The following is a 27,702-nucleotide window of genomic DNA, read 5'->3' as shown; positions in this document are numbered from 1 at the left end:
CTACAGTTTAACCAGCTCAGCAGTACCAGAGAGATAAAACCCAGGATAGAGGGGCTGAGTGAATGTGGTCTGGACTCTGTGGAGGAGGGTCATTGTGTCAGAGACACTGTAGAAGGACAGAGTACCTGCCTTGTGATCCAGGTACACTCCTACTCTGGAGGACTGAGGGCCTGATACTTTAGTCAAAACATTATTGCGTCTGAACCAATAACCATCACTACAACACTGTAAACTCCAGGACTTGTCATTGTCTCCAAATCCACCATCTGTCTTTGTTCTGCTGATGTCTTTATATGAGACTGCTGTAACAGCATTACCACTCCACTCCACCTCCCAGTAACAGCATCCAGACAGACCCTCTTTACACAGAACCTGCCACCGGTTGGTGAATCTGTCTGGATGATCAGGATATGGTTGGACTTGGCCTTTATAGGTCACCTTTCTGTTCCCTTTAGACAGAGAGAGGTGTGTATGTGCTGTGTTTGGGTCCAGTGTGAGCTGACAGGAATCTGGGAGAAGAGCAGAGCAGAGACCAATGAGGGGAGTTAGAACAATAAGTTAAGTCAGATACTGTATCTACCCTGTCTTTGATTAGAGCACAGCAGAGATCAAATCAGAGAAATATGAGGAGTCAGATAGATACCCAGTCTTTGATTAGATCTACTATTGCTATATATTTCTAGAGGGATTGTTAGGAGTGCCAGTAAAAAGAGACTTAGTTACTTCAGAATAAAGAGACTCACATTGTAAGAACTGTTCCCTGGTCTTGGGCTCTGGAGGCAGTACAACATCCACTATATTCACTACAGACACACAAACACATTCACAGAGAGAGGGAATGTTATCATCATACCATATTCCACATGTATATGACTAGTAGGGAACTTTCAATGGTCTAAAGTTGATGTTCTTATTATTTTCAACACACCTGTAGTGGAGATCTTGGTCCATTCTCCTTTAAGGAAGTCTTCTAGTTTCTCTCTCAGTTCAGACACAGTCTTACTGACATCTCCAAAGTACTGAAGAGGACGAACAACGATGCTGGGTAAGTCTGAAGATACACTGATACTGGAGAGAGACTGATAACTCTGGAGAGAGAGAGAGAGAGAGAGAGAGAGAGAGAGAGAGAGAGAGAGAGAGAGAGAGAGAGAGAGAGAGAGAGAGAGAGAGAGAGAGAGAGAGAGAGAGAGAGAGAGAGTTACAGAACCAAAGGATTGAGAGTTTTAATTTCATATCACATGTAAGAAGACAGTTTAGTTACCTGGAGGAAATGGATGTGTTCCTCTGTGTGTGAGAGCTGCTCCAGCTCAGTGCTTCTCTTCCTCGGCTCAGCTATCTCCTGCTCCAGTTGCTCCAGGAGTCCTTCAGCTTGACTCACTTGAGCCTTCTCTTGGGCTCTGATCAGCTCCTTCACCTCAGAGCGCCTTCTCTCAATGGAGCGGATCAGCTCAGTAAAGATTTGATCACTGTCCTCCACTGCTGCCTGTGCAGAGCACTGTTGAGAGAGAGAGAGAGAGAGAGAGAGAGAGAGAGTGTGAGACTGACATGTCTTACATTAATGAGCAATCCTCATTACACTAACATCCCCCCCTCCTAAAAACCCATTACGTGCCACCACAACCTCCACACAATCACAATATACAGTACCCAACACCAGACAGCCCCCCTGAGCCCCCATACCTCCTGAAACATCTCCACACTGTTGATTATTTTGTACAACTCAAACTCAACCCTAAGGCGTGAACAGTAATGGCATTACCCTGGCAACACAGAAAAAAAAAGAAGAACAGTCTGTCATTGCAGAAAACGGACACTATACTATATTAAAAATCAAAGTTCTTCCAGAGTTTTTGTAGAATCAAGATTTTGACTTTATTTACAATTCAACAAAGCCGGACTGGTCTGCAGAGTAGTCTACCCTCTCCCTTTCTGCCCCCATTCACACACATCCTAGCTTAAAATCACTCCCTCTTCCGTTTCCCGCTCTCTATCGCTCCGCCCACTTCCTTTGTCTATAATGGCGGCTAAATTCAACTGTCCTTCAGTTTAGAAACAATATTATTACAATCAATCACGCCCTTATCATGCAAAAACACTCATGTTCAGTTTACATTTATTTCAACCCCGGCTCTCCCTGGATTGACCTGAAGACTGATTGTTGGACATGACAGGTCCATACTTAATCTTTCAAACAGACACAACCCCCACCCCATCATGCTGTAATCAATCAAGAAGATAGCCAAGGAGAGACAAAGGTTCAGCCTAAACTCTGTTTCAACCCTGGCTCCGCTCTTTCCACTTTGTTTGAGGAGAGAGACAAAAGGCCACAGTCTGGTTTCAGTCTCTGATAAGATAGGACAGCCATGGATTTAACTAAGAGCGAGCAATTTGACCCTAGGTCAGATTCCCACTTCACACAAACACAGTAAAATGACCCAATTGAGTTATTGCCTAGCAACAGAGAATTCTAACCATATGTTCGTGATTAACTCAGTTTTATCTCATAGTCGACAAAAAAATCTACATCACTCCCAGGTCAACCCGAGCCAACCAGCTATTGGTGTTTTTGCACCCCAGTATCTCTATTTGCACATCATCTTCTGCACATCTATCACTCCTGTGTTAATAATAAATTGTAATTATTTTGCACTATGGCCTATTTATTGCCTTACCTCCATAACTTACTACATTTGCACACACTGTATATAGATTTTTTATTGTGTTATTGACTGTACGTTTTGTTTATCCCATATGTAACTCTGTGTTGTTGTTGTTTTTAATCGCACTGCTTTGCTTTATCTTGGCCAGGTCGCAATTGTAAATGAGAACTTGTTCTCAACTGGCTTACCTGGTTAAATAAAGGTAACTCTTTCCAGCAGCCTAAGAGACGTTAGTCCCACCTGCTGTGACAGCTCTTGGGGGATTTCCACCCCCCACCACCCGGCAGTGGCAGGTCTGCTAGTCTCTTGATGCCTGCTGCCATTAAAGGTCCCTGCAGGGTGGCTGAATGAGTGGACCTCAAAGGGATCAGTGGGTTGTGGAAGATGGGCTCCTCCCATACCCATGGCCCAGGCACCACACCCCGCTCTCGTGTGGGCCTCAGCAGCTGCAGCATAGAAATCAGAGACCGCTGCTGTATTGAGTCTCTCCTGCCGCATGATGAAGAGCTGCTGATCCAGCCCCAAAGCGTCAGCCATCCTCAACAGAGCACATGCTGGTCCCCTCCAGCCCACGTCCGTACGGTACAGTACAGAGGTGGGAGGGAATACACCACAATCAGAAACCAGTAGAGAAGACCATAAAGTGCCAGAAAAAACCATCAATTTAAGCAGATTCTGAAGACATGCCCTTAAGAACCCATGACCCATTTTCTCAGCCTATACCACTTCCTGGGTGAGAGGACACTAAACCCCTCATTCTTCATCACGTGTTGTACTGACCTTACAAACCTTCCAGGATCAATAAAATAAGACTCCGGCAGAACCTTACTTTTCCCCTTTAGTCTCCATCAGGAACTTAGAGTTGTGCGCCACTATGAACACACACAAATACAAATCAGAACCATGGCCAGTGTTATGATGTCATTTCATAGTGTAGTGGGAACAAGGTTAGATTTAGTAGATAAGTGATTCTGGGTGCCGCACAATCTGAATACCAAGGATTCCATTATGTCGAGGGAGCTTACTGAGGTTTATCTTAGAATGATTGATGGACATGATATACTGACTTGGGGTACAAGGTAATAACATCAAAGAAGGGTGTGCCCAGTGAGGGTTAACAGATGTTGTGGAAGCAATATGTAACCGGGACTATAAGAAGAGAGATATTTTCTTTGTCTAGTAGTTCGAATGGGAAGAGGAGAAGCACGCGCCTTTTGTTAGATGAACCCTGTACCGAATCTATTAAATATTTGTATTAACTCTCCATCTAAGTGTTAAATATCTTCTCGCATCATGAATTACCTGATACCCGAGAAACTCATCATAACAGATTGGTGTCTGAACGCACAGGATGCAGTTTACAGCCGAACTAACAGGTAAGCAGACTTTAATTTTTTTGATTATGTCAAATTCTGCTTATCTGTGGTAAAGCTGAGCTGTAACGAATGTATAAATAGCACCAATGACAAAAGTGGCAAACTGAATTTTTATAAAGATCAAGTTGGGGATTTGATTCAAGTATTTGATTAATAATATTGCATTAACTCATTGAAGTAATGAATGGCCAGCTTAGTAGACTGGTATCTAAAAAAAAACAGTCACCATTTAGGGTAGATCAGAGCTTCATTTACCTCGAAGAGAGAGACAGGAACTGATTAAATGATTACAGGCAAATCCGCATTTAGAACAAGTCTCTTGTAAAAGTAATGTAAATCAGACTGTGCAAATGGATGTTAAGTAAATTAGGATTTTTCTATGTGGGACCATATCGTAGTGATTTATCAGCATGGACAGATAATGAGTACGTTTTTTCTTTAAAGGGATAAGTTACAGATAGCGCGAAAATATATCATTGACAATATCGTCGTAAGCAACACGAAATGGGATTAAGATTATATGAAAGAGGCGTATAAAGCATGCGATTTAATGAGCGCACGATGGCATGGAAATATAATTCATTAGGAGAAAAAGTCAGCTAACGAAGTTAAGTAATTGAATGGGACAACATGGGCTATCATATGAACAAAGAGCAGAAAGTACTTTTAATCTGAAGGGTGCATAATAAGTTATAGAAATGGATATGATAATTTGATATAAGTTTGGATAAGAAGTTTCGATATATAACAGAATTAGGTCATAGAATATCAAGGAGTGGTATGGAGAGCGTGATGCTGTTTTAGAGAGTAGTGGAAAAGTCTGTATTTTCTGGATGGATTCCATGACAGGTGGGGCAGTGTCCGGAAAACTAAAGTCCGTTTTTTGGTTCCGCTGGGAGTATGGTTGAAGAGGTTGATTTGTGTGGAGTGGGAATCGTTGAAAACATGAAAGTATTCTTTGATGTGAGTACCTAGAAGATTCTAATGTTCTATATGGAGTTTGTGACGATGTGGAAATAGGATGAAGTTTATGTTTGTAATCGATTACTAGAGAAGTGAGAAAATCACTTGCTCACCCAAACGTAGACGTACGTCATGGGTGGGAAACAATGAATACGGGTTTTCTAAGTTTCTACCGTTGTTAGATCATGTGATAGAGATAAGGTTTAAGGAATAAACTGCCCATAAGGAGTGGAATTTATAGACATAACTTATAATGTAGTACAAAGCCAATTTAGGGTTTCCATTAAACTAATTATCATTGCGGAGCTAAGGTGGTGGAGTGAAGGAACTTCATTTTGTATCAGAGGGTAAGATGATAAACCAGTGTAATTGTGCTATTTTGTGGGATTTATGTTTCATTTCAATTGCATAGAGTAAAATCGGGGTTTCTGAGTGTAATTCAACTGTTGGTATGTGTTGCTTAGACAGATACTACAAAGTATTCGGTTTGGTGATGTAGAATGGAAGGTTTGTAGCGTGCTTGGTTCAAATGGAAAGACTCACTTATTTAACAGGAATAGCGAGACGATTACGTAGTAGATCTTTTTTTTGCGTTGCCTACGGGTTTGCTAGATTAAACGATTGAGAATGGTGGCGTAATGTCAATCCATAAATTGGATATTGATACTATGGATGTAAATTCAATATATGCTTCTCAACTACAGCAAGTGTTTGGTTTGTTACTTGTAGCCTACTTAGAAAGGACAGTTACCTAGATCTGCTGTATTCTAATAATGGCGGATTGGTGGTTTCATAAGAGCTGTGGCTATGATCTTAGTTGATAACAAGAGAAAACAAGGGTATAGTGACGACGCACAGAGAAGCGAGTGTCTTATCTTAATGGGAAGTGAAGCAAGGGAACTCAGAGAATAAAAGGAATATTAAACAAACACCAGGGATAATGAAGCAGTGTTGGAAGGAAGCAGAGTATGAAAGATAACATTGACTGAGGAATATAGCAACTTTTGGTTGAGGTCACTACAGAAATATTACTGACCCAATATCGTAACAGATAAACTGAACCAAACATGAAGCTACTACAGCAATTGATTGTTAATGTTGTTAAGTTAGTTTTTAAACCCTACGATAGAGGTAAATGCATAACGCTGTTTGAGAATGGGTTTTATTTGGTCTACTAGTAAGAATGGAAGAGTTTCCATGTTTTTGTCTGCGGGTGTTAGCCACTGGGGCTCGCTGAAACGTGAGAGAGCTGTAAGTGTCATTACGGGTTACGTTTGGTGTATAAGGATCACTCATTGCTGTGAATAAGGAGGAAGTCAAAGGGGGGTGAATGTTACCGGTGTGGAAGGGCTAGCTACTTAGTGGTGTGAACTAGTAGCGTTTCGATTGGTGACGTAACTTCCTTTGTGACCTGGAAGTAGTTGTTTAACTTGCTCTGCAAGGTTTGTGGATTTTGTGGAGCGACGGGTAATGGTGCTTCAAGGGCAACTGTTGTCAATGTGTGCAGAGGGTCCCTGGTTCAAGCCCAGGTAGGGACGAAAGCAAAACTGTTACATTGATGCTATTGACCTAGATCACTGGGTGAATTGATAACATTATAGGAAAGGGATTGTCTTACCAACACATGGCGGCATAGGATAACATAGTAATTAAAGTTGCATCACTGACTATAACTTAAAAATAATTTGTCATACGCTAAAGTACCATTAGATGGAAAGTCAGCGACAGAGAATAATAGATATTGTTGAGGGTTTTCTGTGTTAGAAGGATAAGTAGGTTAATTAGGAGATGAGAAATGTTTAATTGGATTGTTTGAAGTAGGGAAGTAGGTTATTTGGGAGATGAGAAATGTTGAATTGGATTGTTTGAATAGACTGGTATTAAAATAATTCTTTCTGGTAAGGTCAATGAAAATATGTTATTAGGTAGTAGTGGTTTGTGGATATAATTTACTAATGCCATGATTTAATAAACGGGTGAAAGAGAGTCGTGCTAGTTGGGCTATATCAGGATGTAAAGGACGCAGAGGGTAATGAGGAGCACATGTCTAGATTGTTGAATATAAAACGTTCTTTGACAATTTTGTATTATTATTATTAAATTCTATAGTTTGTTTAAACACTAGTGATTTATGCAGACAGTTAATTAATTATAAAATGATCATCTGTTTCTGTTACGTTGAACAGTGGATGGCAGGTAGTTTTGACTATTAAGATGGTAGGGCAGCACCAACTCTTTGTAGGTTCTGTATTTATTAAACAATAGGTTTATATTTTAATACATCAATGCAACAGGTTGCGAAGATTACAATACCGGAAAGGGGTTATAGGTTTATATTAGAAGGTGTAGTGAACTTAATGTAACGTGGTATTATCTGATGTGTCTTTTCTTCCAGGATTGATGTAAGGCCCCTACAGTATATGTTGAGGGAATAGTAGGAAACAACGTTTCAAACAACTTTCTTAATAGATGCCTGGGATAAAATATCACGGCTTACTTACGCAGAGTAATTGATTATATTGGCAAATGAATGAAATATGTCATTTAGAGGGGTGACAGGAACAATATAAGGGGAAACAGATATTTCCTATGTTGATGATCAAGTAACGATACTAGGATAATTTGATATGGGATAAAATGAATCCGATTTAGGGTTGAATAATCATTGTGATAATTACAGAGGATGAAGTCTGAAGGGTAATCAATTACAAATACTCATTGTAAACTCAGAGAAACTTGATTGGTTTTTTATCTTTTGAGAGATTTTATGTAATCGTCGTCTGGAGTAGTTATGAGGGATTCGATTAAAACAAACGATTATTGATGTGAGGTAGAACGGTGTATATATGCATCATGTTTTGTGTGTAATTACTATTTTTGGATTGCTGATTATAACTGAATGTTAACTAAATATATACTTTCTCTTCCAGGAGAAAGGGGATGTCCTTATCTCTCATTGGAATGTTTCCCAAGTCTGTGGGCTGGGGGGAGCGGTTAGTAAAATTCTGCAGTTTTATACTTAGGCCGTAAAAGGGAGCTACCAAATTAAATAAGGCCTGGCTATTTTTGTTTGTTGTTTTCCAATTGGGTTTTTCAAATAACCACACACAACCCACCTATTACAATGGTTATATAGGGTTGTTATTTAGATTTTAGGGGGTTTTAACAGGTCAAAGGTAATAAGTCTTAAAGGAGCACACACATGGAGCTTTATGAAATCTCTTTCTTTTATGAGTAAGTTTTGGGTAAACACGTGATTTCTTTTAAGAAGAACTTACTGTACACTTGGGATACATAACATTTATGAAATGTTTTGACTGTTGTTAATGATTAGCTTGTACTATAGAATTAAACACTTCTTTGAAGGGTTTGAATGACCTCATAACTCTGTCCTGACTTTCTAGTGTGAATTGATCACCCACACTGGAAAGCCTAGAGGCATGGGATGAGGAATTTAAGGTAATTTATTATACCGAGTTGAGGGTCATTTATAAAAATGAAAATTATGAAGAAGTTTATAATTTGGCAATAGTCCTATATATATACAAATATGATTCGGACCATGACAAGGACAGAGAGAGAGCGCTATCCCTGAATGAGGGATACCTGTCGCTAGTCAATTTTGCTATTCTTGAATTACCTTATGGGATACAAGTAAGTGAAGGTATTATCAATGTTGTCATTTATTATTTTGGTTTAACAAACAATGTCGTTGTTTTGTTTTTGAACGCATAAATCACGAAGTGAGTCATGTGTCCAAAGGGGGGGAAGTACTGCTCGCATGAGGCTTTTTGGTAAATATGCAAATTCTTTATTAGGAGTATGAGCAGTAGTAATTAATGTGTTATGGGTTAGATTAAATGTTTTAGGTGAAAATGTAATGGAGGTATAAGGCAGGATGTAGAGGAGGCCTTTCTATTACACTAGTGGACTGCAACAGGCTGCAATAATGTGCACTTCCTGATCTCAAGGCTTCTCCTGACTGATAAGAAGACAGGGTAAAGTAGCATACTGTGTCTCACCTAACCTAACAATGTTCTGAATACTTTCTTCCCATGGGTGAAGGCAATTCTGCCCAACCTAACAGGAGAATCTGGGCATTTTCTGCACCCTGGAGGATTTGTGCTAGTAGAGGATTACAGAAGTAAGAGCTGGACAGAATCTAGGTGGGGAGGTCAGTACTAGGTGTTGCTGGCTACCTCGATGGAAGGGAAAGTAGCAGAGAGAGATACCTGCATCTATGTGTCCCACTGTAGGAGTGTTCAAACCCAGAGGAGGAAGATGGCACCGCCACTGCGGAGCATTGTTTTCTTTTGTGTCTGTGTCTGTGTGTTTTTGCAGCTGGGACTGTCAACTTCCCTATTTGAATGCTGCAATAAGGACCCACTCCACAGAGCGATGTTGATCAATGGAGAAGGACTCTGCATGATCCTAGACCCTAGTGAAGGAAGAAGGGTCAGAGCTAAAAGGACCATACATCGTCACCCAGTCTACACCAACGGAGGTATGGATAGAGGGGAGATCGACCTGGTATCATGTAAACCACTGCAACAGACTACTAGGAGGAACCCAACGACCTAGAGATAAGGGAGCTGAGGATGCTGGAGCTGACAAGGATCAGGTGATAGGAGATGATGTCAAGAGGAATGCTACTGATGAGCTACGTGTTCTGGCTGATTCCCTCAGTGGAGGGACAGACCTGCAGACCTCCAAGAACTTCAAGATCTACCAGAATTTAAAGAATCACCTGACTGTCACACCATTCACTTCTCTGTATTTGGAGGGTTCACCTAACAGAAATTGGGGAGTATATTAGAAATTGGTATTAAGAATAATTGGTAAAACATAATCATTTGTAATATAGTCAATGCTTATATGGATTAGGAATGAACTCAATTAAACTGTTATGTTCTGTCTTCTATTGAGGTAAATACAGATAGTGTCTTGATGCATAGCAGGGATAATTTGGCCTAGAATGGTGTGAACCTTAAAAAAACAAAACCTCTGAACCGGCTGAAGATGAATATCAGAGGCGTTGAAGACGTTCCTGTATAGTACCACTTCTACATGCAACCGGTCTACAACAGCCAAGTGAAGCTATCGACAGATTTGCTCATGTTTTTATATCGAGGGAGTGGGACAGGAGTCTACCATTGAGTGAGAATGGAGGAAAGATATGTTCAAATACAACATTTCTAATGTTGTTGGCATAATGGTTGGCAAATGGACAAGACACAATGAGGTTGTAGGGATGGTGGTGACTCGGATGAGACATTGAAGTTGGGCCATTGTCATGGGCAATTCATTTTGAACTATGAAGCTGTCTGAAGAACATAATGAAGAGACGGCAGAAGATTTAAGTGCCGGAGAAAAAAGGGGTTGCTTAGCTGTGTTGATAATACATACTAAGAATGCATTGAGATAATGATCTGTACTTATTCTCAGGATTAGGAAGGTCATAATAGAATTATGGATATTTGTACTGTATGTTAATTTACGTGTACAGTCTGACAGTTGTAATGGGTGCTAAAAGTTTAGGGTTTTTATTTTTTAGTGATAGGACCAATGTGAATCACTAAGAATTGTCATTCTAAATTTGGTTAAGTTAAGTAATGTGGTTTTGGTTATAATTTATAAGATGACTGAGTGATTTAAGTAAATCATTAGTATATATTAGTATAAATATTTTCAGCATGAAGGATATTGCTTGTCCAATTGAGATAACTGTCTTATATAGGTATTAGATTAAAACAGCGATACGTTATGGTAATGTCTTACGATACACTTATATGATTTATTTTGAGTAGACATTGTTGAATCATACTGTTTGAAACATATACAGTGAGGGAAAAAAGTATTTGATCCCCTGCTGATTTTGTATGTTTGCCCACTGACAAAGAAATTATCAGTCTATAATTTTAATGGTAGATTTATTTGAACAGTGAGAGACAGAATAGCAACAAAAAAATCCAGAAAAACGCATGTAAAAAATGTTATAAATTGATTTGCATTTAAATGAGGGAAATAAGTATTTGACCCCCTCTCAATCAGAAAGATTTATGGCTTCCAGGTGTCTTTTATACAGGTAACGAGCTGAGATTAGGAGTACACTCTTAAAGGGAGTGCTCCTAATCTCATCTTGTTACCTGTAAAAAGACACCTGTCCACAGAAGCAATCAATCAATCAGATTCCAAACTCTCCACCATGGCCAAGACCAAAGAGCTCTCCAAGGATGTCAGGGACAAGATTGTAGACCTACACAAGGCTGGAATGGGCTACAAGACCATCGCCAAGCAGCTTGGTGAGAAGGTGACAACAGTAGGTGCGATTATTCGCAAATGGAAGAAACACAAAAGAACTGTCGATCTCCCTCGGCCTGGGGCTCCATGCAAGATCTCACCTTGTGGAGTTGCAATGATCATGAGAACGGTGAACTACAGCCCAGAACTACACGGGAGGATCTTGTCAATGATCTCAAAGCAGCTGGGACCATAGTCACCAAGAAAACAATTGGTAACACAGTACGCCGTGAAGGACTGAAATCCTGCAGCGCCTGTAAGGTCCCCCTGCTCAAGAAAGCACATATACAGGGCCATCTGAAGTTTGCCAATGAACATCTGAATGATTCAGAGGAGAACTGGGTGAAAGTGTTGTGGTCAGATGAGCCCAAAATTGAGCTCTTTGGCATCAACTCAACTCGCCGTGTTTGGAGGAGGAGGAATGCTGCCTATGACCTCAAGAACACCATCCCCACCGTCAAACATGAAGGTGGAAACATTAAGCTTTGGGGGTGTTTTTCTGCTAAGGGGACAGGACAACTTCACCGCATCAAAGGGACGATGGACGGGGCCATGTACCGTCAAATCTTGGGTGAGAACCTCCTTCCCTCAGCCAGGGCATTGAAAATGGGTCGTGGATGGGTATTCCAGCATGACAATGACCCAAAACACACAGCCAAGGCAACAAAGGAGTGGCTCAAGAAGAAGAACATTAAGGCCCTGGAGTGGCCTAGCAAGTCTCCAGACCTTAATCCCATAGAAAATCTGTGGAGGGAGCTGAAGGTTCGAGTTGCCAAACGTCAGCCTCGAAACCTTAATGACTTGGAGAAGATCTGCAAAGAGGAGTGGAACAAAATCCCTCCTGAGATGTGTGAAAACCTGGTGGCCAACTACAAGAAACGTCTGACCTCTATGATTGCCAACAAGGGTTTTGCGACCAAGTACTAAATCATGTTTTGCAGAGGGGTCAAATACTTATTTCCCTCATTAAAATGCAAATCAATTTATAACAACATGCATTTTTCTGGATTTTTTTGTTGTTATTCTGTCTCTCACTGTTCAAATAAACCTACCATTAAAATTATAGACTGATCATGTCTTTGTCAGTGGGCAAACGTACAAAATCAGCAGGGGATCAAATACTTTTTTCCCTCACTGTAAGTTAATGTGAGGATTGTGACTGAAATCATGAATATGTTGATAATTAAGTTACCGTATTAACATATTAGTCACTATATATATTTGAAGTATTGGGTGGTATTGATATGGATGTTTAGAGTGGTACATATCTATGTTGCTAGGCAAGAACTTAATTGGTTCCTATCATGGGGTTTTGGTATTTGAGACATAGGAATGTTTGTGCTATTTTCATATGATCTGATTTTGGTTGAATTCCTCAATCCTAACTAGTCCAAGGGTGTACTGATTTAACAGGGACTGAAAACAGAGTGTTATCTTGTGTATCTCTCCTCAGGCATATTAGGGGAACACAGTCAGGGTTGAACAGAGTTGAACATTGTAGCTGTTAACAGTCTTGGATTTTCAAGCAATGGGGTCTGAAATGTCACTTATTAGACTATTCAATTGATAATCGCATAGCATTGGATGCTATTACAGTAGATAAAGGGGGAATGTATGCGATTATATGGGAGATGCATGTTGTATATACTTACCATCAGGATTAGGAAGGTCTTGGGAATTTAACTAAAGCTATGGGAAATATTATATATCTTATCAATATCATCTTATTCCAGTGTAGAGTCCATTGATAATGTTGATTGAGGAATGGGGAATGTATAACGTGGAATTTAATGTTTACAGGATTGAAGATGTGGAAACAAGACTATCTCAGTCGATCAGTTAGCGCCCCAAGTGACCAGAGAAAAGCTTGGTGTTCCTCTGAATGAACATGGATGAAGAAGATTGACGTTATTTTTATTTAGATATATTCATCTGAATATATTATAATATCCATGTAATTTAGAGAGTGTCATGTATCATTGTATTTGTGTGGATGATGTCATGATGGTAAGAATGTATTTCTATGTATGTTTTTCTTGGTAGCAGGTGTAAGAGGATGGGTATATTTGAAAATGATGTATACAAGGTTGTCATTTAAGAAATAGGGATGGTCTACGTGGGATTTTTTCCTTATATATCAGTAAGGTTTTGACTACATAGATTTTTAGCATGAATATATAATAGTTCATCATGTATCTATCTTTTACTCAGACTGACTACATAGCAGGTTTGAGAGGTTTGATAGTGAATGAGCTAAGTGACTGAGAGTTTATCCCTTTGTTGATTAAATATATTGAGAATCTGGTTGGATTCAGGTATAGAAAGTAGATGGGGGATGAATTCTCAGTTATCTAGCATAGTTTAGACTCTAATCATATATATACTAATGATTGGAGAAGATTTTATTTTATATGAAGTTATATGTGAATTGTTGGGGTTAAGTAATGTTATATCTGAGTAATGTTACTTACCACAAAGAAAGAAAAAAATGAAGGATTGTTATGATGTAATTTCACAGTATCGTAGGAACAAGGTTAGATTTAGTAGATAAGTGACTTGGTGCCACAGTGTCTGAATACCAAGGATTCCATTATGTTGAGGGAGCTTACTGAGGTTTATCTTAGAATGATTGATGGACATGATATACTGACTTGGGGTACAAGGTAATAACATCAAAGAAGGGAGTGCCCAGTGAGGGTTAACAGATGTTGTGGAAGCAATATGTAACAGCGACTATAAGAAGAGAGATATTTTCTTTGTCTAGTAGTTCGAATGGGAAGACGAGAAGCACGCGCCTTTTGTTAGATGAACCCTGTACCGAATCTATTAAATATTTGTATTAACTCTCCATCTAAGTGTTAAATATCTTCTTGCATCATGAATTACTTGATACCCTAGAAACTCATCATAACAGCCAACCACATCATATTTAGCTTACGTTGATTGAACTAAATTGTTTTTGGTATGTTTTAGTTGTCACTGTATTAAGGCTAAGCATAGGTGATTTGATGATGTTGAAATGTTGAAGTTGAAATGAGGCTGAAATAGTGGAGGCAGCTACTGTTTTCTTTGCTACTTGCAATAACTCTCCATGGTTCTAAATCTATAGTTGTTTAGTAGTCCGAAACATGAACTTTCTTGACCATGCTGTAGGTCATGTAACTGTTTGTTACATGCAATATGCTTTGTTTGCTTCACCGCATAAAGGTTGGTTGCTCTCCAGTTTTGTGATGAAACAAAGGTGTGGTTGAATTTATTTAGCCTATATATCACAGTCGCAAGCAGTTTTGCCATGTTGGCATTTTTTTAGCCAAAGAGGGCTACTTTGAAAACGATGTCGCAGGTTAAAATGTACTGGGCGTGGGTTGCTGGGCTATTTGTAAGCTGCACCGTGGCCGCCATGGTATTTCTCTTTAAATTATATATATTTCAATGTGACCTGCTGCTGACTGTCAGGCAGTGAGGCAGGCTGATGCTGAGTGAGTGGTGGGGAGGGCCGAAGGGGTGGGTGGGTGTGTGTGTGTGTGTGTGTGTGTGTGTGTGTGTGTGTGTGTGTGTGTGTGTGTGTGTGTGTGTGTGTGTGTGTGTGTGTGTGTGTGTGTGTGTGTGTGTGTGTGTGTGTGTGTGTGTGTGTGTGTTGAGAGAGCACTATAGTTATTGGCTGAGTCACATGAGGGAGACACACACGCTGTGACAACTATTTACCAGTTGTAGGTAATGGCTATTTAGGTTGTCATTATGGAGACACCTATTTCCAACCCTTTTTCCATAAAACATATAAACGAACAAGTTATAGAGCAAACAACACATACAGTATGTTGTAATATGGTTTATTTTTCTGGCTTGGGTTCCCCAGTGACTTTACCCACGCACCACTACTGTCACTAACACTAATATTAAGTCACCATACTGTCTGCACTAACACTAATATTAAGTCACCATACTGTCTGCACTAGCACTAATATTAAGTCACCATACTGTCTGCACTAGCACTAATATTAAGTCACCATACTGTCTGCACTAGCAGTAATATTAAGTCCCCATACTGTCTGCACTAGCACTAGTATTAAGTCCCCATACTGTCTGCACTAGCACTAATATTAAGTCACCATACTGTCTGCACTAACACTAATATTAAGTCACCATACTGTCTGCACTAGCAGTAATATTAAGTCCCCATACTGTCTGCACTAGCACTAATATTAAGTCCCCATACTGTCTGCACTAGCACTAATATTAAGTCACCACACTCAAAACACCACAATCTATCTGTGCTAGCAAACCCTGCCTACCAGGGCTGCCAGGTCAAGCTAAGACCCTACTTAACCTTGAAGTCTACATTTAGCTGTTGTCTGCGTTATTTAGAAACAAAACATTGCACCAACACACCCCTCGCAACTAGCTGGGCAACAAGACTCACCTTTTTCATTAACACAACCCCCGCCTTGTTCATTCTGGATGCAGAGTGGAGATCTTCCGCTCCCACCTGTTCGCCAACCATGAGCAAAACTTCCTCCACACCTTTCTCCAGAACGCACCCGAAGCGACAGCGTTTCTTCTCCACTCGGTTGAGGCCATCACGCCGCGCTAACAAACTACCCCTACTCCCCCTCAACTCTAAACGATAAACAGTGGAAACTGTGGGGATTTGTTTTCTCATAGCTGGATGTGATGACTACCTTGGAAGGAATGCATTGATGATTAAGCATGAAGGGTTTGTACTGTACTGATATAAATTGTTTCACCTAACAAGTTGTGATTAATGTGAGGAGCTGTTTTAGGGAGTAGGGGGAGATAAGAACTTGTGTCTCAAAATATTAGACTACACTGCCTCTTTGTGATCTGTGAACCGTCCTTGAACGTAGGTACATAGAGTACAGTGGAACGGTGTCTATGGGTGCTGACTCTACAGGTTGTGATGATAACTACTGATGCCTGGCAACAGTGTGCAACAGTGGAGCGCCAAGGGGCTGGGACCAGCCTGAGCGCCAGCGATAGGTTGGGCAAGTCTAAACCATGCTCAGTCTCTACCCTGATAGGCCCAGCAGAGGGCGGGAACTAAAACTGTCAGGGTATTTAAAGAACAGCCTGTAACAATGGATAAGTTCTCTGTCTGCCCTGCGTGGTATTTCAGTGAGCCCGTATACGAACCATCATACTTATCATACATACATTTTGCATATAATAAATTTAGCTTGGATTGAATATCTCTTGATTATGTTTTCTCTTATTCCAATACCATATTTGAATTACGCAATTTCTAACAAAACCAATAAAAAACCCTCCACCATGGGTAAAGAAATTCAGAAAATACACAAGAACCAAAAGTAAAGAAAAATAATAGTAGCCCTTCTCACACAACCAACTCCCGCGAGAGAGAGACATCATTACAACACTGTACAGAGCCATAATCAGTGTTGCCAACTCCTCAGTAAGGAAAGTAGCTATTGGCTGTCCTAAAAGTCGCTAGAAGTCTTAACCTAATTTGCATAATTGGCCATGTGCATGTAATTGTGATGGACGCTGTAGGAGAGAGGAATAACGTCGTGGGAGAGACAAAAAGTGAGTAAAAAACTACATTTACATCCCGCCCTGAATGTAAGCCATTCATTTGCAGTCTGGACGCGGAGGGGTGAACATCTCCTGCTCTGACTGCAGCTGGGAGGGACTGCTGCGAGAGGACTGGGCCGCCTGTGAGTGCTTTGGGACGGGGGTGGGGCCCACAGCAGCACCCGCTGCTCGTTGAGAAGAGTAAGAACGATACGTGCTTTCACGTCAGAGGGGTCTGAAAACTCGGTAAATATAGCGACAAAGTCGCTAAGTTGGCAACACTGGAATATCGAAGAACATCTTCCTCTTTGGAGTTTAACGGCGGTTGGCATCCAATATGTTGAATAACCGCCCCCAACTGGACTATAACATCAATAAATTATACTTTGTGATTCAAAATGGGAAAAGGGGAAATTATAATAATACAAATCCAACTAAAATCCCTACACTCATTAAAAGCCCACTACCCCATTCCACTACTTTGACCCTATCTGCTCCTGCACCATGCCATCGGCCTGAGAGGACTGGACACCACCACTCAACACACCCTGGAACTGTTCTGAAGTCAAATATTGTATGCCCAAATACTTCTCTGCAGCTGCCACCACAATATTTATTTTATGTGATTTACTTTCCATTTCTGCTGTACAGTTGATAACCATTGCTATGAACGCTAAGAAGCTAACTTTACTGAAGCATATATCACTAGTTGGCCTATCCCTCTGTGCTGGCACAGATCTACCACTCACAGGGATCCTCTCAGGATCCCTCACCCTTGACCCATCCTGACTCTAGCCACCTCAACCTGCCTCTCTCGCACCGGACATTTCCAATTCCCAGCAACATGGGCACCCCTACAGTTGAAACACACAACTTTATCCACCGAAACTACACAATCCTCTATCCCATGCCTTCCTGCACACTTCCCACATCTTGGAATCTCCCTCCTACAAACTGCTGCAACATGACAAACGTTGCATCTGAAATAGCGCAGTGGATTCGGCACAAAAGCTCTGTCAGGATAACTGATATATCCTAACATGACATTGTCGGGTAAAGACTCAAAACTCAAAAGGACTGACAGTGACTCCTCTGTTTCACCACGCTCACCACCGGGTCTGCGTCCCACCAAACGACGGGCATCACAAACACCAGGAATCTTCAACTTCAATTGCTCCACCTCCACTCTTAACGCTACCCCAGAAATCACTCCTTTCAATGGTGTCCTGTTCCTAAGAACAAAGCAAGAAACAGATCTTGACCGAAGTTGCGTGACACGGAGCACTCACTCCCTCTGGTCAGAAGAAACACAAACAAATATCACAAGTCCACTACAGGTTACCATCACTGATTCAACTGCGCCCAACTCCTTTCCCACCAACCCTGAAAACACAAATGAATCTGCCAAAAGGCAAGGATCCACTTAATCCAAAAATGTAACTCCTACTGCACCAGATTCTTCTTTATCATGTCCATTGATGCCAGGCTCTGGTTCTGAGCTCTTCATCACACCTTCTACCTCACTTAACTCTCCCTCATTCATTTCCATTTCACCTCCAGAACTCGGTCTGGCGCACGTCTCACTCTGTTTGCACTTGAATTATAAAATTTGAAATGTCTCTATTCCTTAGAAACTTTTGTGCGTGTAATGTTTACTGTTAATTTGTGATTATTTATTTCATTTTTGTTTATTATCTATTTCACTTGCTTTGGCAATGTAAACATATGTTTCCCATGCCAATAAAGCCCTTCAAATTTAATTGAGAGAGAGAGAGCGAGAGAGCTCCATGTTAATGTATAGGGGACATGAGTCGGTCATGGTTGCTCATGATCATGTGATGAGGTAGCCCCGCCTGCGACTTCAAAATCAGTGTCGGCCCTCAACCCAATAGGGAATGTCTTCTTGGTGTTACGGTCAAGATGTTGGTTTCTCCCTCAGTAGACCCGGGTTCATATCCCGTCGGTGACATTAAGCAGTCTATTCTCTGAAAGGGGTCCAGACAGCCTGTTCCCAACAGTGGGGTCAGTGAGATTGGAGACAGGCCCCTCTACCGCTCTCTCTCTCTCTGACTGGAGGAGAGAAGTGAAATGGTGTGTCTCCTCTGGTCAACAATACTCACCTTGAGAGACTCCACAGCCTGTTGGAGCTCCTTCAGCTCCTTCTCTCTCTCCTGGAATCTCTGCTGGACCTTCTGCTGACTCATCCCCAGCTGCCTCTGTGGAGAATCACTCTTCAATGAGCTATCAAGCTTTATTTGTCCAGTAGATCAATAGTATAGTAATGTGACATAGGGCCCATAGAAGATAGGGATTAATATGTTGAGGAAGTGTCTGTGTGAAATTAGATTATGTTGTTATGTGAATGATTAAAGTTTTAACAGTGCACAAAACAGGGGAGCTGATTGGGTGTTTGATAACGAATGATAATGGTGTTTGATAAAGAATGATAATGATGTTTGACAACAAATTACAATGGTATTTGATAACGAATGATAATGGTGTTTGACTTTAGAAAATGGTGATACATTTGGAGAATCTGGGTTCTATATCGTGGAGCTCCGCCCCATAGGGGAGCTCTGCTCCTAGTGGTTTACCCTCTGCCCTACGGCAGCAGCAGCCTGAGACAAAATTATGCACACACCTACAGCCAATAGGAGTACAGGTGTCCCTATAAGAGGGGATGCCTCCCCTCAATCAGCCTCCCTTTTTCTTCAGCGACTGGATGACTAGACTGAAGAGCCAAGAAGAGACGAAGCACGAAGACTCAGGACGAAAACGCCGTTGATATTCCAGTCATCAATGTCGTCTAAATGAGCACACCGGGAGATTTTCCACCCCCAAAAGCTCTTTTCAGAGCTCAGTGCAGATGCACTTCCATGGCGGCCGGTGACCACCACGACCTATGTTTCGTGTGTTTGGGATCCCAGCATGCCAAGGAAGGCGTCTGCAGTCCCCCGAATTGCGCCTCCTGCGCCCTCCTTTCTTTAAAGGAGAGGAAGCAGCGTTGGGCGTTTTTCAGGGAGGACATCCCCCTTGAGGATGTGCTGTCGATACTAGCCTCTGCTTCAGAGGCGTCGTCCGACGGCGCAGACTCGGGGGAAGATAGGGACTTTGAGGAAGGGTCTGGCATTCCAATGGAACAGTCGGACCCCGTCCCTCATACTTTCAAGCCCCCCTTTCCTTTGGAGAGCGAGAGGGCTTGTAGTCCCTATAGCGAAGGCGATACGAGCTCTGAGAGATCAGAAGCTCTCTCTTTCGCTGCAGCCTCTCTGAGATCGGACTTTCCAGGTCTCATTGAGAGAGCTGCTCAACGGCTGGTAATAAGGCTGCCCCCTCTTCCCTCCGCACCGGAGGTTGATATGATGGAGGGCGGTCCTTATTCCAGGCCAAGGAAGGCGGCAGAGCCAGTGGCTCCTGCCATGCCTTCTTTGGCTAGGTACGTTGAGGGCTCGTGGGAGGCACCTTTAGCGGCGTGTTCGCCTGTAAAAGCGTATCTCCCATTCACGAGAGTGGAAGGAAGGTTTCAGGGTCAGGGAATCCCCAGGTTAGAGAGCGCCATGGTGGCGTATCTCGTACCGGGTTCCACCTCTTCCAAGAAGGCCACGTTGCCATCCCAGAAGGACCGACTCACAGCAGAGCTGTTAGAGAAGTCTTTTGGGTTGGGAGCCCAAGCTGTACCAGCAGCTAACAACATTGCCCTCTTGGCGGCCTCTCTGTCCCGTTTAACCACGGGTAAGACAGAGATGGCACCGGAGGAGGTGGAGGAGGCGTCCAGAATTTCTGGCGCCATACTCCACCTGACACAGGCGTCCGCAGTCTGCGCGGGGAGATCCATGGCCACTTCGGTGGTCGGGGAACGACACCTCTGGTTGTCATTGACATCCATGAAAGAGGCAGACAGGACGTCTCTCTTGAACGCCCCCCTCTCTGACGACGGCCTCTTTGGGGTCGCAGTCAAAGAGGCGACGGAGCGTTTCTCTAAGTTAGAGGAGGAGAAGAAGCAGTTGGCCAAGCACCTGCCGTTGGCAGGACGACTCGGCCCCCCTCCTCCCCAAAGGCCATCTACCTCCGCCCCTCTAAGTAGACCGGGGTCTACGACGAGGCGGCGTCATCCGGCGGCCACGAGCAGCAAGGGAACGGGCCCGGCCCTCCCAGCAGCTACGGTAGCCCCACTACAGCCGGCGAGGGAGGTGACGAGGACGCCGACCTGGCCCTCCAAGGGAGGCAAGAGGAGGCGTACGTGACGGGACGCGGGGAGAGGATGGAGGACGATCGATGGTGTCGAACGTGCCCACTGTTCCCCCCCACCCTTCGGTTGAAGGGATGGGTGTTGATGTTAATGCCTTTGTTGATGTGTTTAATAAAGAGTTGGTTCCACCTGACTTTGTCAAAAAAGAGCCTCTTTTCCATAATACGTCCGAGAGCGTTCCAATCTCACCCTCTCTTCCTTACCACTCTAAGAGCCGTTCAGCCCAACGAGGGTGCGTTGCTGAACAGGCACTAAGAGTAGGTATCCAGAAGACCTCAATCAGGTCGTCACATCACACTTCACGTATAAGAAGTGCTTTACATAGAAGGCAGCAGTCCTGGTCAGATTCTGACATGAGGACGCAGCCGCTATTTGGGGATGGCGCACTAGCACAGACTAAGGTCTCCACTAGTACGAGCCAGACCCATGCTGCGTTCACGGAGGGCCCGATTACCGCGGTCACCAAGGTGCCCAGAGTGTCGGCGCCCCCAGGCATTGTAACACAGCAGCTATCTGGGGACGGCGCATTATCGCAGACCAAGGTCTCGGTTAATGCGATTCAGACCCATGCTACGCTCACGGAGGGCAGGATTACTAGCGTTATGGGTATAACCAAAGTATCAGCTCCCCTGACAGAAAGAGCCAGTACTCACCACACTGAGCGTGAATCAACCCACCAGGGGTGCAGTGTTGAACACACACAGAAGGTGAAAGTCAAGAAGGTATCAAGGCGCCGCCTTGTTTTACCTCATAGAGACCTCATACTACAGACTTCTAGGAGTACTGTAGTGAAGGGCTCTGATAGCGAATTACAGTCACCTAAGATGACGCAATCGCTTGCTGGGGATGGTGCCCTGCCGCAGGCTGTGGCCTCGGTCAGCGCAATTCAGACCCGCGATGCGTTCAAGGAGGGCAGGAATACGACGGTTACGGGTTTAACCGACGTCCCCTACTCCTCTTTCTTTCTCAGAACGCATCGATAGTTCCTCTCCCTTTCACGGGAGGCCCACCTTGGGCTGTTCCACCACTTCAATGTTGGGGAACAGTGGCGGTAAGGGCCATAGAGGAATACAGGACCTTCCTACTGGATGCACCACAGCTTCGCGCCCAGCCGCTTTCTCTGCATTGCTGGCAGTGGCGAAGAAGCTGCACCCTCTCACGCTGGCTAGAACAGACGTTGCAGAAGGGTTATGCTCTCCAATTCCACCGAACCCCACCCCCGTTCAGGGGAGTGGTGGAGACGGTGATGAAAACGCCAGACAAAGTGGCCGCTCTGATGACAGAGATTACGGAACTTTTGGCGAAGGAGGCGGTGACAGTAGTTCCCCGGGAGCAAAGGAACAAAGGGCTATATTCGCCTTATTTCCTAGTGCCCAAAAAGACGGGGGGAGTGAGGCCGATTTTGGATTTACGCATTCTCAACGAGAGCATAACCAAACGGCCCTTCCGAATGCTAACGACAAAACGTCTGCTGGAATGTGTCCAGAGAGGGGACTTTTGTACGAGCATAGACCTAAAGGACGCGTACTTTCATGTGCCGGTTCAGCCGCGTCACAGGAAGTTTCTGCGGTTCGCCTTTCAAGGGGTGGCGTACGAATACACGAGGATGCCATTTGGGTACGCCCTGGCACCTCGCACATTTTCCAAGTGTGTGGAGGCGGCATTGGAACCGTTGCGTCGTCAGGGAATACGGCTACTAGCCTACCTGGACAACCTACTGGTTCTCGCCCCGTCAGCAGAGCTGGCGATCACTCACACAACACAGACAGTGATGCATCTCACAAGTCTGGGGTTTGCTGTGAATTGGAAAAAGAGCGCGCCCTGGCCCACTCATCAGATTGTCTACCTGGGGATACAGCTAGACACTGTGAGGATGAGGGCCCGAAACTCGGACCCCCGAAGGGTAGCCTTGTTGCTAGCCCTAAGGAAGTGTCGTCCGAATCACACGGTGACGGCGCTGTCGATCATGTCACTTTTGGGTCTCATGTCATCAGCCCACTCTGTGGTTCCGCTGGGACTCCTGCATATGCGCAGGATGCAGCGATGGTTCGCCCAACTAAGACTAGACCCATTGCGTCAACGTCATCGGTTGGTGGTGGTTCCCCTCTCGCTCAGTGCAGACCTAAACTATTGGAGAAACTCGCGCGTTCTCACGCACGGAGTCCCGATAGGAAAGATGTCCTCTCACATCCCAGTATTCACGGATGCGTCCCTGACGGGATGGGGAGGGACATGTCAGACACAAGCGATAGGAGGTGTGTGGCCTCAATCAGGTCGTCACATCAACCTCCTGGAGTTGGAAACGGTTCGACTGGTTCTGACCCACTTCGCGTCTACCCTTCGGGGTCGCGATGTGCTGGTCTGGTCAGACAACCGGACCACAGTAGCCCACATAAATCGCCAGGGAGGAGTCAGGTCTCCTGCTCTCCATCGGGCGGCAGAGGAATTGTGGCTGTGGGCTCACGAGCATCTTCGCTCATTGAGAGCAGCACATATTCCGGGCTACTTGAACGTAGGAGCAGACCTCATGTCAAGAGGGGGTCCTCGAGACGACGAGTGGTGTCTGCATCCAGACATTGTTCTCCAGATTTGGGAACAATTCGGGAGAGCCGAGTTGGACCTATTCGCGTCAGGCGTGAACGCGCAATGTCCTCTGTGGTTCTCTCTGAGGGAACAGGACGAACCGCCACTGGGAAGGGATGCCTTTGCGCACCAACCGTGGCCGAGAGTTCTCCTGTATGCATTCCCTCCGCTGTCCTGCATTCTCCCACTGCTAGCCAGGGTGAGGTCAGGGGGGCTGTCAGTGATACTGATAGCGCCCGATCGCCCGGGGGCTCCTTGGTTTGCGGAGATGAGTCAGATGTTGATTGCGCCACCTTGGCCAATTCCACATCGACGGGACGCGTTGTCTCAGGCGGCTGGCACGATAGGGAAATTGCCCATAATCGGCCAACCACTGAAGGCCTGGCTGCTGAGAGGGACAGGCTAGAGCGCCGTGGGTTATCTGATGCAGTGATCAGGACCATACAGGGTTCACGTGCCAGTTCCACTTCTAAGATGTATGCCAGTAGATGGAACGTGTTTTCACGATGGTGTGTCACACAAGGTGTAGACCCCATGAGCTGTCAGGTGGAGAGTATTCTCTCTTTTCTACAGCTCATGTTTGATAAGCAAAAATCGCCTGCCACGATTAGAGTGTTTGCAGCAGCGATTTCAGCTTGTCATGAGGGTTTTGGCAGAGACAATGTCTTTAGCCACCCTCTAGTGAAACGCTTCCTATTAGGAATGCGGCGACTTAGGCCAACACCTAGAGTCACGCTTCCTCAGTGGGATTGGCTTTGGTACTCGAGCGCTATGTAAGTCGCCGTTCGAGCCATTGAATCAAATACCCCTCAAGATGCTGTCTATAAAGACAGCACTGTTGCTCGCTTTGACTACAGCTAAGCAGGTCAGTGATTTGTGTGCTCTTTCGACGAGACCTGACTGCTTGGCCATCAATGGTGACCTGAGCAGAGCAGTGTTACGTCCTAACCCGGCATTTGTGCCGAAGGTTATTAAGAGTTCATATAGGTCACAGACTGTGGAGCTGTGGGCTTTTTCTCCTCCTCCTCATAGAGAGAGGAGTGAGGAAAAGCTCCATCGCCTGTGCCCGGTACGCGCTTTGGCGTGTTACGTCGAGCGCACAGCAGCGATTAGGTCATCGCCTCAGTTGTTTGTGTGTCACGGTGCGGCTGCACTAGGTAGAGCACTTTCAAAACAGAGGTTGTCTCATTGGCTTTGTGAAGGCATTGAGACAGCTTATGAGGCAGCGGGGCGGCAATTGCCTCAGGGTATCAGAGCTCACTCCACTCGTGGAGTAGCGGCTTCTACTGCCCTTTTCAGAGGAACAGGAGTAGAGAATATCTGTAGAGCAGCATCCTGGTCGACGCCGTCTCCATTTATCCGTTTCTATCTCTTAGATATGTCTTCTAATTCTCTGGCTCGATCTGTACTCAGCGTGGCTGAAGGGAGATCTTGAGCAAGAAAGAGAGGAGAAGCAGGACTGTGGACACAGGTTTCCATCAGGTCCGCTTTGGTTAGGAAGACGTGTTTTTTGACAGATGTGTTTTCTAACTCCTTGGCTCGGTCTGTACTCAGCATAGCTGAAGGGAGATCTTGAGCTAGGAAGAGAGGGAAAAGCAGGACTATGGACAGGGTTTCCATCAGGTCCGCTTTGGATAGGAAAACATATTTTGTGGCATGAATCCTGACTGACAGGGTCAGTACAGTAGAGGCATGTGTTGATTAACAGAATGTGAGGTCATCTATCTGCTTGTTCAGTTAGTATGACTCATGTTTTTGTTCCTGCCCACTAATCTCTGGGATTCCATTGAGTGAGTGAGGCGGTCTACCGCGTTTACAATGTAGAGTGACACTTGGTGTCATTCCATTAGTGGTCGGTAGTGTTTTCACAGGATATTGAGGCACATCTATCTGCTAGTACAGATTAGTATGGCTTCTATTCTGGTGATCTGCCCACTAGTCATTGGCATTGCCATTGGACTAGGTGGGGCGGGTCTTTAACCGATGACGCGGTATATTGTGACGCCCGTAGGGGTTTTTAGTTGCAGTACTGCGGGACTCGGTTGCAGCCATTGCTAGGCCTGACTTTCTCGTTTCGATGGGAAGTGTTAGGCTCGGCAGGGAGTACATTTTGGGAGCGCTACGCTCCGCCTTAAACCACTAGGAGCAGATCTCCCCCTATGGGGCGGAGCTCCACGATATAGAACGATTAGTTACCGGAGTGTAACTCCAGTTCTATGAGTGGAGCGGAGCCCCATAGGACTTAAGGCCCTGCCGACCCTCTCTAGTCTCGCTGAAGAAAAATATCTCGGGAGGCTGATTGAGGGGAGGCATCCCCTCTTATAGGGACACCTGTACTCCTATTGGCTGTAGGTGTGTGCATAATTTTGTCTCAGGCTGCTGCTGCCGTAGGGCAGAGGGTAAACCACTAGGAGCAGAGCTCCCCTATGGGGCTCCGCTCCACTCATAGAACTGGAGTTACACTCCGGTAACTAATCGTTAACATATCCATATACTCAAGGTTTGTGTTCATATTTGTTCTGCCTTGGATCGATTTCATTTGAATGATCTCATATTCAAACAGCCTTAGTTCCTACTGTATCTTTAATTATTTGTTTATCAGACAGTCACCAACAAGTAGTTCTGGTCTTACCTGTTTCTCAGTCCTCTCTGCTGCAGCTGACACTGTATCATGGCCTTTATGTTCATCCATTGTACACAGCAGACAGATACACTGCTGATCGGTACGACAGTAAACCTCCAGTAGTTTGTCATGATGAGAGCAGATCTTCTCCTGTAGTTGTGCGGTGGCTTTGACCAGCTTGTGCTTCTTGAAAGCAGGAGATTCATAGTGAGGTTGGAGGTGAGTCTCACAGTAAGAGGCCAGACATGCCAGACAAGACATGAGGGCTTTCTGCTTTCTGGTCCCAGTGCAGAAATCACATGCCACATCTCCAGGTCCAGCATAGCACAGAGCAGGAGGGGGAGCAGCCTGGAGTCCTGTCTTCTTCAGTTTCTCCACCACCTCAGCCAACATGTTATTTTTCCTCAGATTAGGCCTTGGAGTGAAGGTCTGTCTGCACTGAGGACAGCTATAGACCCCTTTCAGAACATCCTGATCCCAGCAGCCCTCAATACAGCTTCTACAGTAAGTGTGTCCACAGGGAATAACCACCGGCTCCTTCAGTAGATCCAGACAGACAGAACAACAGAACTGGTCCTGGTCCAGCAGAACTCCCTGCTGAGCCATTTGGACGGTTGTTCACTCTCACACAGACAGACGACACAGAGACTCAGATCAGTCGCTTCCTCAGAAGAGAGTTTGTGGGAGGGGGAGGGACTTCCTGGTTCTGCCAGAGGGGTGGGGTTAGAGGGAGGTAGGAGTTAGAGGGAGAGAGAGAGAGAGAGAGAGAGAGGTGGAAACTGAGCTGCACTTCCTAACCTCCTGCCGAATGTATGACCATATTAGGGACACATATGTCCCTGAGATTACAGAGATCCACAAAGAATTTGAAAACAAACCCAATTTTGATAAACTCTCTTATCTACTGGGTGAAAAAACACAGCGTGCCATCACAGCAGGAAGATTGGTGACCTGTTGCCACAAGAAAAGGGTAACCAGTGAAGAACAAACACCTTTGTGAATACAACCCATATTTATGTTGATTTATTTTCCGATTTGTACTTTAACTATTTGCACATTGTTACAACACTGCATATTTACATAATATGACATTTGAAATGTCTTTATTCTTTTGGAACTTCTGAGTGTAATGTTTACTGTTAATATTTATTGTTTATTTAACTTTTGTTTACTATCTACTTCAATTGCTTTGGCAATGTTAATATACGTTTCCCATGCCAATAAAGCCCTTAAATTTAATTGAATTTAATTGAATTGCGAGAGTGAGAGAGAGAACTGTGCACAATGTTAATAGAGACAAAGATTTGTGTTCCTAGGTTAGGGCCCTTAATATGGAATAAATTAAATAGAGTGGTTAGAATATATAAAGGGTAACAGTTTCTATGAAGTACATATGTA

The 27,702-nt window shown here is 44.1% G+C and overlaps 1 protein-coding gene across 1 annotated transcript; it reads right to left on the bottom strand.

Annotated features, from left to right (window-relative positions):
• Positions 1-26,910, bottom strand: LOC121540845 (tripartite motif-containing protein 16-like). The gene is made up of 6 exons (XM_041849956.2): positions 26,314-26,910; positions 18,970-19,065; positions 1,262-1,495; positions 929-1,088; positions 744-803; positions 1-509 (listed from the first exon to the last, which is right to left on the bottom strand). Exons 1-6 carry the CDS (start codon positions 26,908-26,910, stop codon positions 1-3), a joined length of 1,656 nt encoding a protein of 551 aa, XP_041705890.2.
• Between the last annotated feature and the right edge of the window lie 792 nt (positions 26,911-27,702).

The sequence above is a fragment of the Coregonus clupeaformis genome, unplaced genomic scaffold (genome assembly GCF_020615455.1).
Source record: "Coregonus clupeaformis isolate EN_2021a unplaced genomic scaffold, ASM2061545v1 scaf0480, whole genome shotgun sequence".
Classification (NCBI taxonomy): Eukaryota; Metazoa; Chordata; class Actinopteri; order Salmoniformes; family Salmonidae; genus Coregonus; species Coregonus clupeaformis.
Note: the sequence above shows the minus strand (reverse complement) of the source record. Positions and strands in the feature narration are given on the sequence as shown.